The 18,635-nt window shown below is 41.5% G+C and overlaps 1 protein-coding gene across 1 annotated transcript; it reads right to left on the reverse strand.

Annotated features, from left to right (window-relative positions):
• Positions 1-47: 47 nt before the first annotated feature.
• LOC130029791 (interferon-induced protein with tetratricopeptide repeats 2-like) lies at positions 48-1,166 on the reverse strand. Its single transcript, XM_056120817.1, has one exon. It carries the CDS (start codon positions 1,149-1,151, stop codon positions 48-50), a length of 1,104 nt encoding a protein of 367 aa, XP_055976792.1. The 5' UTR covers positions 1,152-1,166.
• Between the last annotated feature and the right edge of the window lie 17,469 nt (positions 1,167-18,635).

The raw sequence follows: 18,635 nt of genomic DNA on the forward strand, positions 1-18,635 counted from the left end.
ACTTAAGGAATTCCAAAAGTTTCATAGTTTGAGAATCCTTTCTACATTCATGAAACCTTTTTTTGGGCAAGTTTATATAGTTTTCTTTTCATTTTTTCTTTTTCCTTTGATTCATGGTCTATTTTTACACCCTCCATATAGTGGTGGATGGCCTTCTCTTCACAATTCATTTGATACAACTGAAAGTTGCCATAAGCTAAATGAAGGTTTTGCTTAGCTAAAGGAGTAAGTTCTTTTTCGAATTCTTGTTGGAAGTAATGTTCTGCTTCCTTGTATTTACCTGCTATTCCATGGAGGATAGCAATATTGATGTTGATCTGTGAGAGATTTTTGTTGTTAACAGCTTTCTTAAAATGATCTATAGCTTGTTTTACTACATGCTGTAATAACTTCTCACTTTCTTGACACATTCTATTATTTCCCCAATATATTTTGAAGGCTTTTATTCTATAGCAAGTCCCAATAATGGAGTGTATGCGAGTACTGTTTGGCAACATTTCTGAAGCCCTCTCAAACAGTTCTATAGCTTTGTCTATGTCTCCTTTGATTTGATAAAACTTGGCTGCTTGTTGAAGCATACCTGCTTCATATGGTCCTTCCTCCAAAAATTCTTCAACTAACTTCTCTCCTTCAGCATTATTCATCTTCTGAAGCATCAGAGCCAGGAGTAATTTAACATACTTGCTATCAGGATTCAGTTCAATGGCTTCCCGCAGAAGATTAATGACATTTACAGGTGCTGGACACTCACTTTCACGGTGCTTTGCAATGGCCAGTCCACTGGCAAATTCTGGGTCATGTGGGTGTTTTTCCAGAGCCTTCTCAAAGCACACTATGGCCCTTTTAATTTGGCTGTTGCCACACTTAAGCCGTGCCCACCCTTCCTCAGTGTCCAGCTCAGGACACTCAAGACTGACAGGATTTGAAAACTTCTCACACACCCGTTTCACCTTGTCAACATAAGCCTGAGCTTCTGGGAGTCTGCCCAGGTGATAGTAGACCCAGGCATAGTTTCCCCAGGTCACCAGGTTCCTGACTTCTGCCTGGTCAGAGTGCTCTTGCTGGAGTGACTCTTCAGCCTGCTGTAAGCATTCCAGGGCCTCCTCGTCCCAACCATCTAAGTGTTTCATGTAGGCCAACAAGTTGTACATTGTGCCTTTGGACTCAGAGTATGAAGATTCAATCTGCTCACGCACTCTCTCTTCCAGATCCTCTGGGACATCCTTTTCCTTAAATAAATTCCACGTAAAATGACATTTCAGCTGGGGAAGGATTTGTTCCAGGATACCGTTGGCCTCACTGTGAAGAAAATAAACATGATCACTGTGATGCGCACTTGCCAAGTACTGCAATGTGTGATGAAATTCTAGGTTAATTTGATGTCAATTCTGCTGGGCCATGGGATGCCCAGATATTTAGTCAAGCATTTGTTCTGAGAAAATCTTGAGGGGTTTCCCAAAGGGAATAGCATTCATCCCTATACTAAAGAGAGCAAGGAAAGCAGCTATCAGCTATTTGTTGAGGGGCTGAGTAGAATCAAAGGCAGAGAAAGGTTGGATCAGTGGTACTGGGCTGCTTATGCTGGAATATAGTTTCTTCTCACCTCAAATTGGAACTTAAACCACAGTATTGCAATTCTCAAGTTTTCTGACTTTGCTGGTACTGTAACACAGGCTTATTGGTCCTAGATTATTCAGTTATGTATCTCCTTATTGGTACTGTTCTTCTACAAAACTTTCCTTACTACACACACCTACATTTTTCAAAAACACAGAGAAGATGCTTTTCTTTTCTCTCTCCTAGAGATATTATCTGTACGGAAACTCACAAAGAAGCTCCCTCAAACTGTGTGGTTGTAGGTGCAGGTTGTGAGATTCGTGGATGAATGAGGCTGGTGGCTTCTTGGATTTTGGTAGAAGTGTTAGACTTTTCTCCACTCTAAGCACAGTCATATCTGTGCTCAATATACTGCTTTGGGAGCCCAGGACTGGAATGAGTCTTGACTCATGGAAAATGAAGAGGCCTTGATTTAGGCAAAATAGTGGGACCTTGAGAATGGGACCAAAATAGGGAGAACTTGAAGACTTGTGTGCATGCCTAGGTCTTGGCACAGAGGCACACACACAAGTATTCAAGGCATATAATTACACCTCTACTTGTCTACATATACTCATCTACACACATCCGTAAGCATTTAATATATACACCAATCCAATACAGATACACATCTGTAAGTATTCTTTGTTCTGTCCTGTATAACAGGAGGTACCCCTGAGGGAGAAAACTAGTAGGAAGTGAAAAGCAGTGAGCTAAGGGATTCTGTGACACTTCTGCTGCCCCTGGACACCAAGACAATGCTAGAGAGGCCAGGGACAGAGAGAAGGTAGCCATGAACCCCAACCCTTGAGAGAGAGAGAGAGAGCAGGAGCAGAGAGCAAAGCAGTGGAGCAGCAGAGATGCAACTAAGAAAGAGAGGGGGAGAAGGAGAGAGAAAGGGAGAGAGTGCAGTGAGCTGCCAAGGTCAGTGCCTCCAGAGATGGCTATTGTAGGAGGATCCTGAGACAGAGAGTGTGGAGGTGAGAGCCCTGAGACAGTGCACAGCTATAGGAGAGATCAGTTTATCACTGCTATAGTAATAATAATGAATATGAGCGAGATTCCAACAATAGATTCCTCCCCCAGGGTTGGGAATAACCTAGCTATATCCCAATTACCAGAGGTTAAGCTTCAAACTTTCTAGCAAATAGGCCTAGTATCACTTGAAATGTCTCTGAGTCTTTTGAGAACTGATTCCCCTGTCCCTACCAACCACCCCTCACTGCTTTGTGTCAGTTTCAGAGTCAAGGGAATGAATCTAAGGCCTGAGAGAAGAGCGGAATTATCATCAAGGTTGTTCTTCTCTTGTATGTGTCTTGGAAGTCCTTATTATTCTCTTCTTGGTTCCTTGACTAGACCAGCACATTGCCAGTGTTTTACCTCTCCAGTTAGGATTTACCAACTAGGTTTTTTGTAATAATTCTTTCCCCCTTATACAAAGATATACAGGTGTAAGTAAGAGAGCCAACATGAGGAAATAAACATTAAGTCTAAGTTAAATAGATGACACTGAGAAGATTTATTTATAAATTTACAAGAATATTACCTAATAAGTTGGGCAAACTAGGACAAGTGTATACATTTCTATAAACATTCACCCTACCAAGACTGAGTTATAAAGAAGTCTGGACAAATCAATTACTAGGGTACAGATTGGCCAAATTCCATATATTAAAAAAATGGTCTACACCAGAGGTTTTATGATGAACCCTATAAAGTATTAAAGAATTAATAACAATCCTTCTTAAAGTTTTCCAAATAATAGAATAGGATGGAAAACGTACAAACTCATTTTACAGGGCCAGTATCAGACTGATACCAAAACCAGTAAGGACACTATAAGAAACAAATTTAGTAAAATTAAAGTATAAAAACAGTACAGAAAATTAAAATATAAAAACAAACTACATTCTTTGAATTAATAACTATCAGAAAGAGAAAATTTCCTCATTTGTAGCAGAATCTAATTTAATAAATGCCAAGGAATAAATGTAACCAAGTTGGTGAAAGATATATACATTAAAAGCTGCTAGATATTTCACTCTTTCCGAGAATGGGAGGTACTCCTCTACGAGGCACTGGAACAATCAAAGGCTTGTTGTCCCTCATCTGCAATCACGGAGGGCTTTCTATTTGCTCACTTTAAAAAATGGTAGATTTCCAGAGTCAGAAAGAGAGAGACAAACATAGAAAGACTGCACTCATCTGTGGAATATAAAATAACAGAATGGGAGACTAATTCCAAGAATAGTCGAGATAACTACCAGGAGCTTTGCTCCACATCTTGGAAACTGGCCTCATATACTGGGGTAAAGGGCAGGTCTGATAGAAAAGGGAACACCACGTAAAGTGTGGTTGGAGTACCCGCTCAGGATGGGAGATGCAGGCTGAAAGTAGACTATAAATTGAACAAGATGGCCACTGAATACCTCTATTGTAAACCACAACACCCAAAAGGAAAGAGAGAAGAAAAGGGAATGCCATTCCACATGCGGGGTGGGGCGGGAGTGGGGGATGGGGTTGGGGGGTGGAAAGGATACTGGGATCATCGGTGGTGGGGAATGGGCACTGGTGGAGGGATGGGTACTTGAGCATTTTATGCCTGAAACACAAGCATGAAAATTTGTAAGTCTGTAACTGTACCTCACAATGATTCACTAATAAAATTTTTTTTTAAAATAGGTAGATTTCTGGTGGTTGCTGAGTGTTTTTTTTTTTTCTGAAAAGTGGGTAGCAGATCAAATAAATTTGGGAACCTTTCAAAAAAAGAAGAAAAAACAAAACGTGAAAAGATAACCTTATCGATAAATTACAAGAATTACTGTTGTTAAAATGGCCATATCACCTAAAGCAATCTACAGATTTAATAAAATTCCTATCAAATTCCAAATAGTTTTTCAAAAAAAAAATCGAAGAACAATTCTAAACTTTTCACGACACCACAAAAGACCATGAATATACCAAGAAATATGATGAAGAAACCAAAGCTAGGGCATCATATTTCTGTTTTCAAATGAAATGTTTTTTAAAGTCGCAGTCATCAAAATGGAAAGATAAAAACAGAAGCATAGACCTGTGAAGCACTGTAGGAATCCCAGAAATTCATGCACACACACATACATACGTAGCTAGATAGATATTTCTTTAATTTATGGAGCCAGAATTTTACTAAAAGAAGAGGAGAGTCTTTTCAACAGAAAACATTGGAAAAATTGCCGAACACTGCCTTAGTTCACATACAAAATCAATTCTTAAATGGATTTAAATGTGAGACCTCAAACCATAAAATTTTTATATTATTATAGAGGCAAACTATTTGATTCATTCCAGCAAATTTTCCCCTAAATTTATTATATTTTTATATAATTTTTAAAGCTTTTTTATTGAATCACTGTGAGATAGAACCCTACAAACCTGTTCATGATTGGATTTTAGTCAAACAGTATTCCAACATCCATCCCTCCACCAGTATCCATTTCCTCCTCATCCTCCTTCTCTTCTTCCTCCTCTATTCCTCCTCTTTTTTTTTTTTTTGCTTTTCTGGTCACACCCGGAGATGCACAGGGGTTACTCCTGGCTCATACACTCAGGAATTACTCCTGGCAGGGCTCGGGGGACCATATGTGATGCTGGGAATAGAACTCGGGTCTGCCACATGCAAGGCAAATGCCCCAGCCACTGTGCTGTCACTCCAGCCCAATAATTATAAATTTTTTTTAAAGTCTCTTCCTTGTCTGTTTAAATAAAACCACAACAGAAAAGCCCATAAAGAGTACTTTCGGTGTAACTCTATATAAGCAACCAGAGGCTACTCCTGTGAACCTTCCCCATCCCAGATCCTGGTGCCCAGCTCCACTCAGTGAAGAATATAGAAACCTGAATCTGCATACCACACACAGCCACAGAAAATGCCCAAACTGATAAAGGAATGTTTCATCTCTAAGACATCACATCCCAATGCACCCCAGAAGCTGCTAAAATGTGTTCCCAAATCAGGATTACTAAGCGTTCCTGTTTCACTGACCTCATGATCGCAATTGCTTCTCTTGTTCTGGAAGACTAGCTTCAGGCTGATTTCTTCTTCAGAAATCTTGCTAGTCTGCCTGAACTTACTGCCCAAGGAGCAATATAAAGGAGATGGAAGGTGTGGATGTGGCAAGGTGAATCGTGTTGCTTTTTATCTGTTGCTGAGTAGTTAGTTGACTTATGTAAGGGAAGTGGGAATAAAAATGGAAATTTGAAAATGAAGAGGAGGAAAAGAAAACTTAGGCTGGTATTTGTGATGATTCATCACAAGTACATTGTTATAAATATTCTGAAATGGCTGCTAGCACGTGAAAGCAGCCTAGGACTTTGACCTTAAACCTGGCATGGACTTCAATAAACAGTATGCTTCATAAAGCCCATAGGAGATCCTATTCAAGATATAATTTATAAGAAGTCGTCTACTTCCCGTGAACTTATTTGTGGGAAATAGTTTGCATCCAAAAACTTGGAATTAAGTTTATGTGTTCAGTTACCCTTGGGTTTGGACTCCCTCTTTAGTGATTTAAATTCTATTTTTTCCACACACTAAATACAGGAAGCTGAGTCCTTGAGAATACTACCAGTATTTAGATCTCCGAAGTCTGAAATGATCAATTATTTTTCCTAGGGGTAGGATAGGATATGGTATAGCAAGTAGTGTTGTTTAATGACTGTCTAGCTAGCTAATAGATTCTGGCATTTGTGCTTTGGGTTTCAGAAGGGTGCTATTTACCCTGACAGATTTTCTTCTGAGTTTTCAAAAACTCTTAATCATGGTGTAAATATACTAAAAATCTAGATGGCATAGTTCTTAATGCTGATTGGTCAGACAGGTCAAAGAGTTCCTTCATTCCTTCAGCACTCATAGGGTCCTGTGTAACAAAACAGTCATGTCGTGCTTCCGACAACAAGGAGACTCATACAATACTTGGAGTTCCAGATTGTTGTGTTCAGAGAAAGTTACCTCTAATGTGAAAAGAAAAACAACTGGAGTCATGTGAAAAGTCTGAAGAGGGATGAAGTGATAGTGCAGTGGCAAATGGTGCTTCAGTCGCTGGCATTCTCTCTGTTCCCCTGAGCCTGGCATGAATCATTTGTGAATATAGAATCAGGAGGAACCTCAGAGTATTGCCTAGTGTGGCTTCAACACAAAGATTAAAATAGTCTGGAGAAACTTATTGTAGAATAAGTCCTTTTCGGATCTATCTTAAACTCTGCCTGACTCTTGAACTATGCCTCCCCCAAAGAACTGTATTTAGCATGGCAGGAAAAGAGGAATGGGAGTGGGGTTTTGGCAGGACCCCTAAGTTGGTGGTAGAAGGAAGCAGACAGATATTCTGGTGGAGCCTCTGGGGTTGGAATGTTGTATGAAGGAAACCTCATAATTCACAGTATGGTAAATCACAACGATTAAAATAAAAACTGAAAAGAGAAGAACAAAACCAAAATCTCCAATATGTCGCGTAATCAATTAGGCATCTTCTATCAAGAACTGAGGGAAAGAACCTTTATCTACTTGTACTTTGTAAACCCTCCACCTGACCACTTCCACTCTGTAGTTTATTCATTCTATTCTTGTCCATTACCTTTTCCTTTTGCCCCTCATGTTTTTCCTCTAGCCCTTCCCGCCATAAGGTTCAACACTCTAGGTTCTCCCCTTGGGGCATGTTTTAATTTTCTACCTAAATCTGTGTATGTTGAATCACCATAGTTTGTTATTCCCAAAGAAGCAGATTTCTTTGAACTTTCTATTATTGAGGTTGACTCAAGAAAGTGTGTTTTTTTCTCCAAGAAATATATTAACCCTTTGTTTCTTTTCTCTCTTTTTATTTCTCCTCTTCTCTACTTCCTTTTATCCCTTTCCTTTCTTTTTGCCTCTACCATAGTTTGGTATGGCTGTTTTACACAGAGGATATGCAGATTTCCAATGACCAATGAGGGCCGTGGAGGAAAATCTGGCTAGGAAACTTTGTCATGAAGATTTTACATTTAAAATTGAACTTGGAATTGTCAATAGGAGGGAAGAATCAAATCCACTCATTAAGTGGACAGATTAATATTTTTTTCTGTTGTTATTGTGTAGCACTGTCCTCCCGGTGTTCATCGATTTTCTCGGGCGGGCACCGGTCACGTCTTCACGGTGAGACTCGTTGCAACTGTGTTTGGCATCTCGAAAACGCCACAGGGAGCTTGCCAGCCTCTGCCGTGGGGCGGAATCCTCTCGGGAGCTGGCCGGGGTCTCCAAGAGGGACGGAGGAATCGAACCCCGGTCGGCCGCGTGCAAGACAGACGCCCTACCCACTGATTATTTATTATTATATTATTATCTAATGGGGGTTGGAGTGATAGCACAGGGGGTAGGGTGTTTGCCTTGCATGCTGCCGACTTGAGTTCAATTCCTCCACCCCTTTCAGATACCCTGGCAAGCTACTGAGAGTATCCCACCCTCACGGCAGAGCCTGGCAAGCTACCCATAATGTGTTTGATATGCCAAAAACAGTAACAATAAGTCTCACAATGGAGATGTTACTGGTGCCCACTTGAACAAATTGATGACAATGGGAGGACAGTGCTAGAGTGCTATCTAATGGGGACTCCCAAGAGGTGCTTGTGGGTACAGAAACCCCACTAGCCATTCTTGGCCAAACAAACTTGGCTTAGAGAAATAAACCCTACTTTTTCAATTCAAGGGCCCAAAGATATAGTGTTGATCAGGCCCAGTGGAGCTGGGGATATCCTGGTCACACTGGAGTCTCTTCGGCCTTGAGAACTGCACCCAGAGACTTTCAAGAGTACCCGAAGGTGTTGGGGATGTTAGGCATACACCCTAACTGTTGTCCTATCTTCTGGTCCCTGTTTTATTTTGTTATTTGTTATGACTGTTTAGATACTTTGTCGTTTTTCCCCCCCTTCTTAATATCAAGAGTCCTTTTTGGCCATGACTGCTGCTTTTGTCTCTAGCCTGCCTAACTGCTTTAGCTAGGTGAGAAGCCAAGGGAAAAGTCCTTTGAAATCCTAGCCTCTGTTCCTCTCCCCTCCCACCATAGAGTGGGAAGCTCAAGAGTGACTTCTAAATGTTTTATGGTTTCTGTTACTCCCCCACCTTACTCCATCGAATCAGGCAGTAGCCAGAAGCAGTACTCACTAGTTAGAACTGACCCTGGCTGGGAAGGCATAAAAGCCTGCTGTCACCATGCCCTGGTGTGAAGCTTACCCTTTATTGCCTGAGTGAACCACGGTCTTGCTTTCTCCTCTGCCAATATCTATGTCTCTTTGGCTTAGAGAAATTAACCCTACTTTTAAAAACTCAGCTTGGTTGCCTAAAATCTTTATTTATTTATTTAAAGATTTTATTTTTGAATCACTGTGAGGTAGACCTTTACAAAACTGTTCAAAATTTGGTTTCAGTCATAGTGTTCCAACGTCCATCCCTCGACCAGTGTAAATATTCCAGCACCAGTGTGTCCCCAGTTTCCCTCCCATCACCTTTCCCTCATAACAGCCTGCCTCAATGCTATGGTAGGCATTTTCTTCTCTTTCTCTCTCTGTTTGTTTGTATGTCTGTCTGTGTCCGTCTCTACCTCTGTCTCTCTCCTATTTGACTCTGTGGTTTGCAGTACAGATAATGAAGGTTTATCTGGTATATCCCTTCACCTACTTTGATCACTCAGTTCTTCTCCAGAAAGATCATTTTCAGCTATTTTGTCATCCTGGTCCCTTCTCTATCTTACCTACCTTCTGTCCCACACACATCTGTGGTTTATTCCAACCATTAAGAAGTCCTTCTAGACCCTGTTTTTCCTTTTCTTCTAATATATATTAGAATATATAATATATATCTCACAAATGAATCAAATGATTCTATACCTGTTCCTTTCTTTCTGACACATTTCACTCAGCATGATACTCTCCAAGTTCATTCACTTATATGCAAATTTCATGACTTCATGTTTCCTAACAGCTGAGTAGTCGTCCATTGTGTAGAAGTGCCATAGTCTCTTTATCCATTTGTCTTTTCTCAGGAAGAATTCACCATCTATGCCAGAAAGACAGTACAGGAGTATCTGCCAAGCACCATGTTTTTGCCATACAAACACTCTGTTAAACACTCAGCTCTATGTGCAGTCAATTTATGGCAAAGCCGCTCAGAGCATGGAGCAGAGTTTCTCTTCAACAAATGGTGCTTAAGAAACTGGATAGCCACTTGCAAAACAAAACAAAACAAAGACATCAGGCCCTTATATAATGCTTTACATTGTGGTTAATTTAAAACTGTATTGGAAACATTGATATCGAAGCTCTATCTTTAAAATACATTGGGGAAAACGTAGCCAACATCTTGACCTCAGAGGAATCTTCAGTGATACTTCTCACAACGAAGAAAACAAATGTAGAAGTAAATAAGTGGGAGTATACCAAACTACAACAGCTTTTGCAAACAAAATGAGGTTTAACATAAAAAGATCTCCTGGGGGTATGGTGCCACCAGCAGGTCAACTTGTACCTGTGGGGCAAGTGCATCAGCAGCCTGATGGTGTCTTCAGACTTCCAGGTAAAGGTAAAGGTAAAGGCCCTCCCGTTGATCGTCGATTTGCTCGAGCGGGCCCAGTAACATCTCCATTGGAGACTTTGTTGTTACTGTGTCTGGCATATCCAATACTCTCGGTAGCTTGCCGGGCTCTCCGAGAGGGGCGGAGGAATCGAACTCGGGTCAGCCATGTTGGCCGCTTGTAAGGCAAACGCCCTACCGCTGTGCTATCGCTCCAGCCCCAAAATTGCTTCTTGGGGCCATGTTTACCAAGAAATTAAACCTCCCAAAGTTAGGTACGCGGGAGCCACATCCACAAACCACCTCTGGCTCAGCTATATGAGATCGCTTATTGTCCTTATTTCAGAGACCCATAAATCTCAAAAGAGATCAAAAGATGCAGTTAGGGTCTGTAACGCAAAGGTAGGCAGGAACCTGTGACTGAGATCTCCATGCCCGCTTGGATCAGGACTGGGCCTCCTCCCCCCTGGGTTTCCAGTTTTCCAGCAGATTGGCAGTTACACCCACAAATCCCCTCCCTGTGTCATGTAATCTCATCAATGGCCAAGACCCAGAGACTATAAACTAAAGTTCTTGGAAGAGAGTGCCACAGAATGTCCTGCCCCCGCACCAGGCTTTCTTCACTGGGGCACCTGGGGAGGGGGCGGGGGTTAAGTCTCCCTCCCCACTCCAAAGAGAACCCCTGCAGCCAAAAACCTCCAGAACCCAACCACCGCCATGCGCAAGGTCACTCTCCACACGCTCAGATCAGCCTCATCCAAGACGGAATGAACCTTACTGGAGAGTGGACTGGCAGGAAAATCGAGATATGGGGGTACCCGTGACTGAGATCTCCAAGGCTGCTTGGATCGGGACTGGGCCTCATCTCCCCAGGTTCCCAGGTTTCCAGAAGCTTGGCAGTCACACCCATAAACTGCCTCTCTCCCTCCCGCCATGTAATCTCATCAAAGGTCAAGGCCCAGAGACTATAATCTAAAGCTCCCTGAAGAGAACAGCATAGAATTTTCTGTACATCATTTTCTATTCATAAAAAGCAGTGCAAAACAAATAATCTAGCAAATCTAGCATTGCTGTTTTGGCATGTTTGAGTGGTGGTGAGACTGGTGTCAAAATATTGAATCTAGCCAAGGTAGAGAGAGAGAGTATGGGAGAAATTGTCTGCCACACAGGCAGGGGAAGGGTTGGAAAGGGGGGATTTTGGTGTTGGAAAATGTGCACTGGTGAGGGGATGGGTGTTCGATGATTTTATGACCAAAGCTCAAACATGAAAGCTTTGTAACTGTATATCACAGTGAATCAAAAAAGGAGTAAAAATATAAAATAATAAAATAAAATCATAAAATTAACATTCAGAATAGAATAAAAAAGTAATGTGGAGTTCATGCCCAATTCAGTCAGCTAAATCAATGCCTGAATAAATAGCAGTACTCTTACATTATTTAAAAAAAAAGATCTCCCTACAGATTGGGAGAAAATATTTATACATAACACATAGAAAAAAAAGTATTAGCCAAGATATATGAAGCATTCTCAAAACTCAACAACAGAAACAAAACAAACAATACCTCACAAAATGGGGATAGGAGATAGTCAGAGTCTTAAAAATTAATAAAGATGGCAAACAGACACATAGTTATCACATAGCTTTTTAAGATAAAATCTATGCCTTTTTTAAAAGGAATTTATTAAGTCATTACTTTAGTTGCAGACTTTTAATATTCCAACACTAGTCCCACCACCATTGCACCTTACCACCACCATTATTTACAGTTTTCCTAACCATTTTTTTTATTATTAGTGAAACACCATGAGGTACAGTTGTAGATTTACAAATTTTTGTGCTTGGATCTCGGTCATACCACGATCAAATACCCATTCCCTCCACCAGTGCCCATTTTCCACCACCAGAATAATATCCCTCCCTCCCCCCATCCCCCCATCCCCCCATCCCCCCATCCCCCCCTGCCACTGTGGCAGGGCATTCCCTTTTGTTCTCTCTCTCCTTTTGGGTGTTGTGATCAGCAAAAGAGGCATTGAGTGGCAAACATGTTCAGTCCAGTCTACTTTCAACCTGCATCTCCCCTCCCGGGAGGATCCTCCAAACACCCTCCATTTGGTGCTCCCTTCTCTATCTGAACTGTCCTTTCCCCTAGAATACCCAGCTGGCCTCTAAGTTATGGAGTAATTCTCCTGGTGTTGATCTCAGCAATTCTTGGGTGTTAATCTCATATTTTGTTACTTTATATCCCCCAGATGAATGCAATCTTTTTATGTCTATCCCTCTCTTTCTGACTCATTTCGCTTAGCATGATACTTTCCATATTGTACCACTTGTATGTAAAGTTCATGACTTCATCTTTTCTAAGAGCTACATAGTACTCCATTGTGTAGATGTACCAAAGTTTCTTTAACCAGTCATCTGTTCTTGGGCACTCAGGTCTCTTCCAGTTTCTGGCTACTGTAAAGAGTGCTGCAATGAACAAACAAGTGCAGATGTCACTTCGGCTACACATTTTTGCCTCTCTGGGATATATTCCTAGGAGTGGTATCGCTGGGTCAAATGGGAGCTCAATTTCTAATTTTTTGAGGAACGTCCATACTGTTTTCCAAAAGGGCTGAACCAGTCAGCATTCCCACCAGCAGTGAAGGAGTGTCCCTTTCTCGCCACATTCGCGCCAGCAATGGTTGCTTTTGTTCTTTTGAATGTGGGCCAGTCTCTGAGGTGTGAGATGGTATCTCATTGCGGTTTTGATCTGTATCTCCCTGATGATGAATGATGTAGAGCATTTTCTCATGTGCTTTTTTGCCATTCGGATTTCTTCTTTGAGAAATTTTCTGTTCATTTCATTGCCCCATTTTTTGATGGGGTTGGATGTTTTCTTCTTGTGGAGTTCAACCAGTATTTTGTATATCCTTGATATCAACCCCTTGTCAGATGTGTATTCGGCGAATATTCTTTCCCATTCTGTAGACTGTCTTTGTATTTTGGTCACTGTTTCTTTGGAGGTACAGAAGCTTCTTAGTGTAATATAGTCCCATTTATCTATCTCTGTTTTCACTTGCTCAGCCAGTGTTGTGTCATCTTTGAAAATACCATTAGCCTCAATGTCATGGAAGGTTTTGCCAACTTTGTCTTCAATGTATCATATGGTTTCTGGTCTGATGTTGAGGTCTTTAATCCATTTTGATCTTACCTTTGTACATGGTGTTAGGCAGAGTTCTGAGCCCATTTTTTTGCATGTAGCCGTCCAGTGATGCCAGCACAATTTGTTAAAGAGGCTTTCCTTACTCCACTTCACATTTCTTGCACCTTTATCAAAGATTAGATGATCATATGATTGAGGGGAGATGTCAGTGTATTCAACTCTGTTCCATTGGTCTGCAGTTCTGCCTTTGTTCCAGTACCATGCTGTTTTGATTATTACTTCTTTGTAGTAAAGTTTGAAGTTAGGGAGGTTGATTCCTCCCATTTTCTTTTTCCCAAGAATTGCTTTAGCTATTCGTGGGGGTTTATTGTTCCATATAAATTTCAGGAGTGTTTGCTTCATTTCTTTGAAGAATGTCATGGGTATCCTTATAGGAATTGCATTGAATTTGTACAGTGCTTTCGGTAGTATTGCCATTTTGACAATGTTAAGTCTCCCGACCCATGAGCAGGGGATGTCTTTCCATTTCCTCATGTCCTCTTTTATTTCCTGAAGTAGCGTTTTGTAGTTTTCTTTGTACAGGTCCTTTACTTCCTTAGTTAAGCTGATTCCTAGGTACTTGATTTTCTGGGGCACAATTGTGAACGGGATTGATTTTTTCATATAGCTTTCCTCTCTCTCACTGTTTGCGTATAGGAAAGCCATGGACTTTTGGGTATTGATTTTATAGCCTGCAACTTTACTATACAAGTCTATTGTTTCTAGGAGTTTTTTGGTGGAGGTTATTGGGTTCTCTAAGTATAGTATCATATCATCTGCGAATAGTGAGAGCTTGATTTCTTCCTTTCCTACCTGAATGCCCTTAATATCTTTTTCTTGCCTAATTGCTATTGCAAGTACTTCCAGTACTATATTGAACAGCAGTGGAGAGAGTGGGCATCGTTGTCTCGTCCCTGATCTTAGAGGGAAGTCTTTCAGTTTTTCCCCATTGAGGATGACGCTTGCTGTAGGCTTATGGTAGATGGCTTTAACTATGCTGAGGAAAGTCCCCTCTATACCCATTTTGGCTAGGGTTTTCATCATAAAGGGGTGCTGGATCTTGTCAAATGCTTTCTCTGCATCTATTGATATGATCATATGCTTTTTATCTTTTCTTTTGTTGATATGATGGATTATGTTGATTGATTTCCGAATGTTAAACCATCCTTGCATCCCTGGGATGAATCCTATTTGGTCATGGTGTATGATCTTTTTGATGAGTAGTTGGATTCTATTTGCTAGTAGTTTGTTGAGGATCTTTGCATCTGTGTTCATCAGGGATGTCGGCCTGTAGTTCTCTTTCTTTGTGTTATCTCTGTCTGCTTTTGGTATCAGTGTGATATTTGCTTCATAGAAACTGTTCGGAAGTGTATTTGATATTTCAATTTCATGGAAAAGCTTAAAGAGGATTGGGAGTAAGTCTTCTTTAAAGATTTGGAAGAATTCACTGGTGAATCCATCCGGGCCAGGACTTTTGTGCTTGGGGAGACTTTTTATTACCATTTCAATTTCCTTGATGGTGATAGGTCTGTTCAGGTATTCCAGGTCTTCTTGGTTCAACCTTGGGAGTCTGTAGGAGTCTAGGAATTTATCCATTTCTTCGAGGTTTTGATGTTCCGTGGCATAAAGCTTCTCAAAGTACTCCCTGAGGATCCTTTGAATTTCTGTAGTTTCTGTTGTAATGACCCCCTTTTCATTTCTGATTCGGTTTATTAGGGTTTTCTCTTTCCCTTTCTTTGTGAGTTTTTCTAGGGGCTTATCGATTTTGTTAATTTTCTCAAAGAACCAGCTCTTGGTTTCATTGATCTTTCGGATTGTTTTCTGGGTTTCCATCTCGTTAATCTCTGCTCTGAGTTTTATTATTTCCTTCCTCCTGTTCGGGTTGTGCTCCTTTTGTTGGTCCTTCTCCAAGTTCTTAAGCTGTGAGGTTAGTTTATTTATGTGGGCTCGCTCCTCCTTTCTGAGGAATGCTTGTAGAGCTATAAACTTTCCTCTTAAGACCGCTTTTGCTGTGTCCCATAAGTTTTGGTAACTCGTGTCCTCATTTTCATTCGTTTCTAGGAATCTTTTGATTTCCTCTTTAATTTCCTGTCTAAGCCACTCGTTGTTTAATAGCGCACTGTTTAATTTCCATGTGTTTAATTTAGTTTTCTGTTTTTGTGTGTGATTTACTTCTAATTTCAGCGCATTATGGTCTGAGAAGATTGCTGATATAATCTCTATCTTCTTAATTTTATGGAGGCATGTTTTGTGGTTCAGCATGTGGTCTATCTTGGAGAACGTTCCATGTACGCTTGAGAAGAATGTGTATTCAGCTTTTTGTGGATGAAGTGTCCTGTATATAGCTACTAAGTCCCTTTCTTCCATTGTTTCCCTCAGATGAAGTATGTCCTTGCTAAGCTTGAGTCTGGTTGATCTATCAAGAGGTGACAAAGCGGTGTTGAAGTCTCCCACTAGTATTGTGTTGCTATAGATGTCTTTTTCCAAATCTATGAGTAATTGTTTTAAGTACTTTGCTGGTCTCTCATTAGGTGCATATACATTTATTATTGTAAGTTCTTCCTGTTGTACAGATCCTTTGGTCAATAGGAAATGGCCTTCACTCTCTCTTATGACCTTCTTCACTCTGAAATCGATGTGGTCTGATATTAGGATTGCTACCCCAGCTTTTTTCTGGGAGCTGTTTGCCTGTAGGATTGTTTTCCAGCCTTTGACTCTGAGTCTGTGTTTGCTTTGACTATTGAGATGTGTTTCTTGCAGGCAGCAGAATGTTGGGTTCAATTTTCTAATCCATCCTGCCACTCTATGTCTTTTAATTGGTGCGTTTAGCCCATTGACATTGAGAGAGATTATTGTTATGGGATTTTGTCCCATTGTTCCATTGAAATTTGGTGTATTTGAGAGGCCTGTCTTGCCTTAAAGTAGCCCATTTAGTTGTACTCGTAACCATGGTTTTGAGTCTATGAAGTTCCTGAGCTGTTGTTTGTCTGTGAAACTGTGTGTTGTTCCTTCTATTATGAATGAGAGTCTCGCTGGGTAAAGTATTTTTGGAGAAGCATTTATTTCATTGAGTTTTTTCACTATGCCCCACCACTGTTTTCGGGCCCTGAGGGTTTCATCAGAAAAATCAGCTGTGAATTTTAAGGATGCTCCTTTGTAAGAGATTTCTTTCTTCGATCTTGCTGCTTTCAGAATTTTGTCTCTGTCTAAAGTTTTGGTCATTTTGATCAGGATGTGTCTTGGGGTATTTTTATTCGGATTTCTTCTAGCCGGTACCCTTCGGGCCTCCTGGATGTGGTCACAAGTTTTCTTCAGCTCTGGAAACGTTGTAGCAATGATTTCTTTGACAGTTTCTTCTTCATCAAGGTTTTCTTCCCGTCCCTCTGGGACTCCAATAATTCTTATGTTACCCCTCTTGGCTTCATCACGATCTTCTCTTGCCATCTGTTCTCGAACTGTGAGTCTCTTTTCCATTTTCTGCTCTTTTCTGACAAGACTCTGAACTTGATCTTCGAGCTCACTGATTCTGTTCTCAGCCGCTGTTACTCTACTGCTGAGGCCTTCCACTGTGGTTTTCAATTCGGCTACCAGGTTTTTCAGTCCGACATTTCCGATTGCATTTTCCTCATTTCTGCCTTCAAATCCTCTTGTCTTTTATTGGCATTGGTTTCCATTGTTTCTTTTAGTTCCCTAAGCATCCTGAGTAGCTCCATTCTGAATTCCTTGTCAGAGAGGTTGTCTAACGCTATAGTACTGTTGGTGTCTTCTGGGCTAGCCTCGTGAATAAGAAAGTTTGGTGGGCTTTTGCGTTACTTTACCATTGTGACCAGTGTGGTTTGGTCCTTCACACTCGCTGCTACTGTTCTGGTTGAGTGAGGAGAGACTGCCAGGAGCCGTTCAGCTTTGTTGCTGCTAGATGCGCCTCTTCTACCTTTCTGTCTGACCTTCTCAATCAGGCGTTATTCTTTGTTTTATAACTGACATTGAGTGAAACTTTTGGAGGAGTTGCTATTTACTACTGAGCTTGTATAGCTATTTTCAAACAGAACTTTTGTTGGAAATGGAGTAGGAGAGTGGGATTTTGTTGAATTGTAGTAGAAGAGGTGAGAAATTTTGGTTGGTATTAGGTAACAAGTTGATGAAAAGGATGAAAGGATGAAGGTCCAACTTGCTTAGAGTGAGTGATATACCTGTGGCCACGTAAGCGCCGCCCGCCTGGAAGCAGGACACGCCCCCTTCTTAGAGGCCACGCCCCTAGCCAGTCCCAGGCCACTCCCTCCCAGGATCATGGGATTCGCGCTGTCCTCCTGCGGGGCTCGCTCCGCAGGCTGTGCGTGTGGGGTCAGGGGCGGGGCTCCGCTGGGGTCCTCCAACCCACCTGGATGGGGGGGGGGCGGTGGGCTGCTGTGCGTGCCTGTCTGGAGCTGGACGCGCGCTGGGGCCTGGGGTCCGCGCTGTCCTCCGGCGGGGCTCGCTCGGCCTCCTAGCCATTTCTTGAGCTATCCCTATGACAGGCACTCAATAATGATTTTACATTGCATGTTATAGATAATTTGCTAAAACGATGATCCAAAAATGGTTTCTTAGAAGAAAGTAATCTCACCTTGGAGCCCTTGGACCCTTGTATAAAAGATTACTAAGAAGTTGTTATACCTTACGACTTCTGTGTTTATATTTTGTTAATTAAGATTGGTTGCTTCTGTATTCCATCCCATCTAATCTGCTATGCTCTCCTGATTTATCAGTGTTACAGAGTTTGAGATGTCAGGGCTGGAGTGATAGTACAGCAGTTAGGGCATTTGCCTTGCACGTGGCCTACCCACGTTCAATTCCCAGAACCCCATATGGTCCCCTGAGCACCGCCAGGAGTAATTCCTGAGTGCAAAGCCAGAAGTAACCCGTGTGACCCAAAATGCAAAAAAAAAAAAAAAAAAGAGAGAGAGAGAGAGAGATGTCACATGGCTACATTTCTGGATCAGGCTTATCTGAGCAGCGGAGTCTAGCTGGGAGCACAGTGACAATTGTGGAATATGGAGGTTTTCAGCTGCTGCTGCTCTGTTTAGGTGGGTTCGGGGGACGCACCCATCCCTCCTTCCCTTTCTGGTTGCCCAGGGTCAACTCAGCTTTATGAGGGATCTGGGAGAAATTCTGCCACTTGCAGATCCCTTTTGGGATTTATGTCTGAGTCTTTGGAGCATGGTTGGTGAAAGAGCCTACATGGCACTTGCAAATCTATGCCATTTTTCAGGAATCCATACATGCATATTGATGATCACAAG

This window comes from Sorex fumeus, unplaced genomic scaffold, assembly GCF_029834395.1.
Source record: "Sorex fumeus unplaced genomic scaffold, SorFum_2.1 ptg000043l, whole genome shotgun sequence".
NCBI lineage: Eukaryota > Metazoa > Chordata > Mammalia > Eulipotyphla > Soricidae > Sorex > Sorex fumeus.

Coding starts and splice junctions, on each gene's coding strand:
- LOC130029791 (XM_056120817.1), bottom strand. CDS start 1,151: ATGTACAACTTGTTGGCCTACATGAAACACTTAGATGGTTGGGACGAG.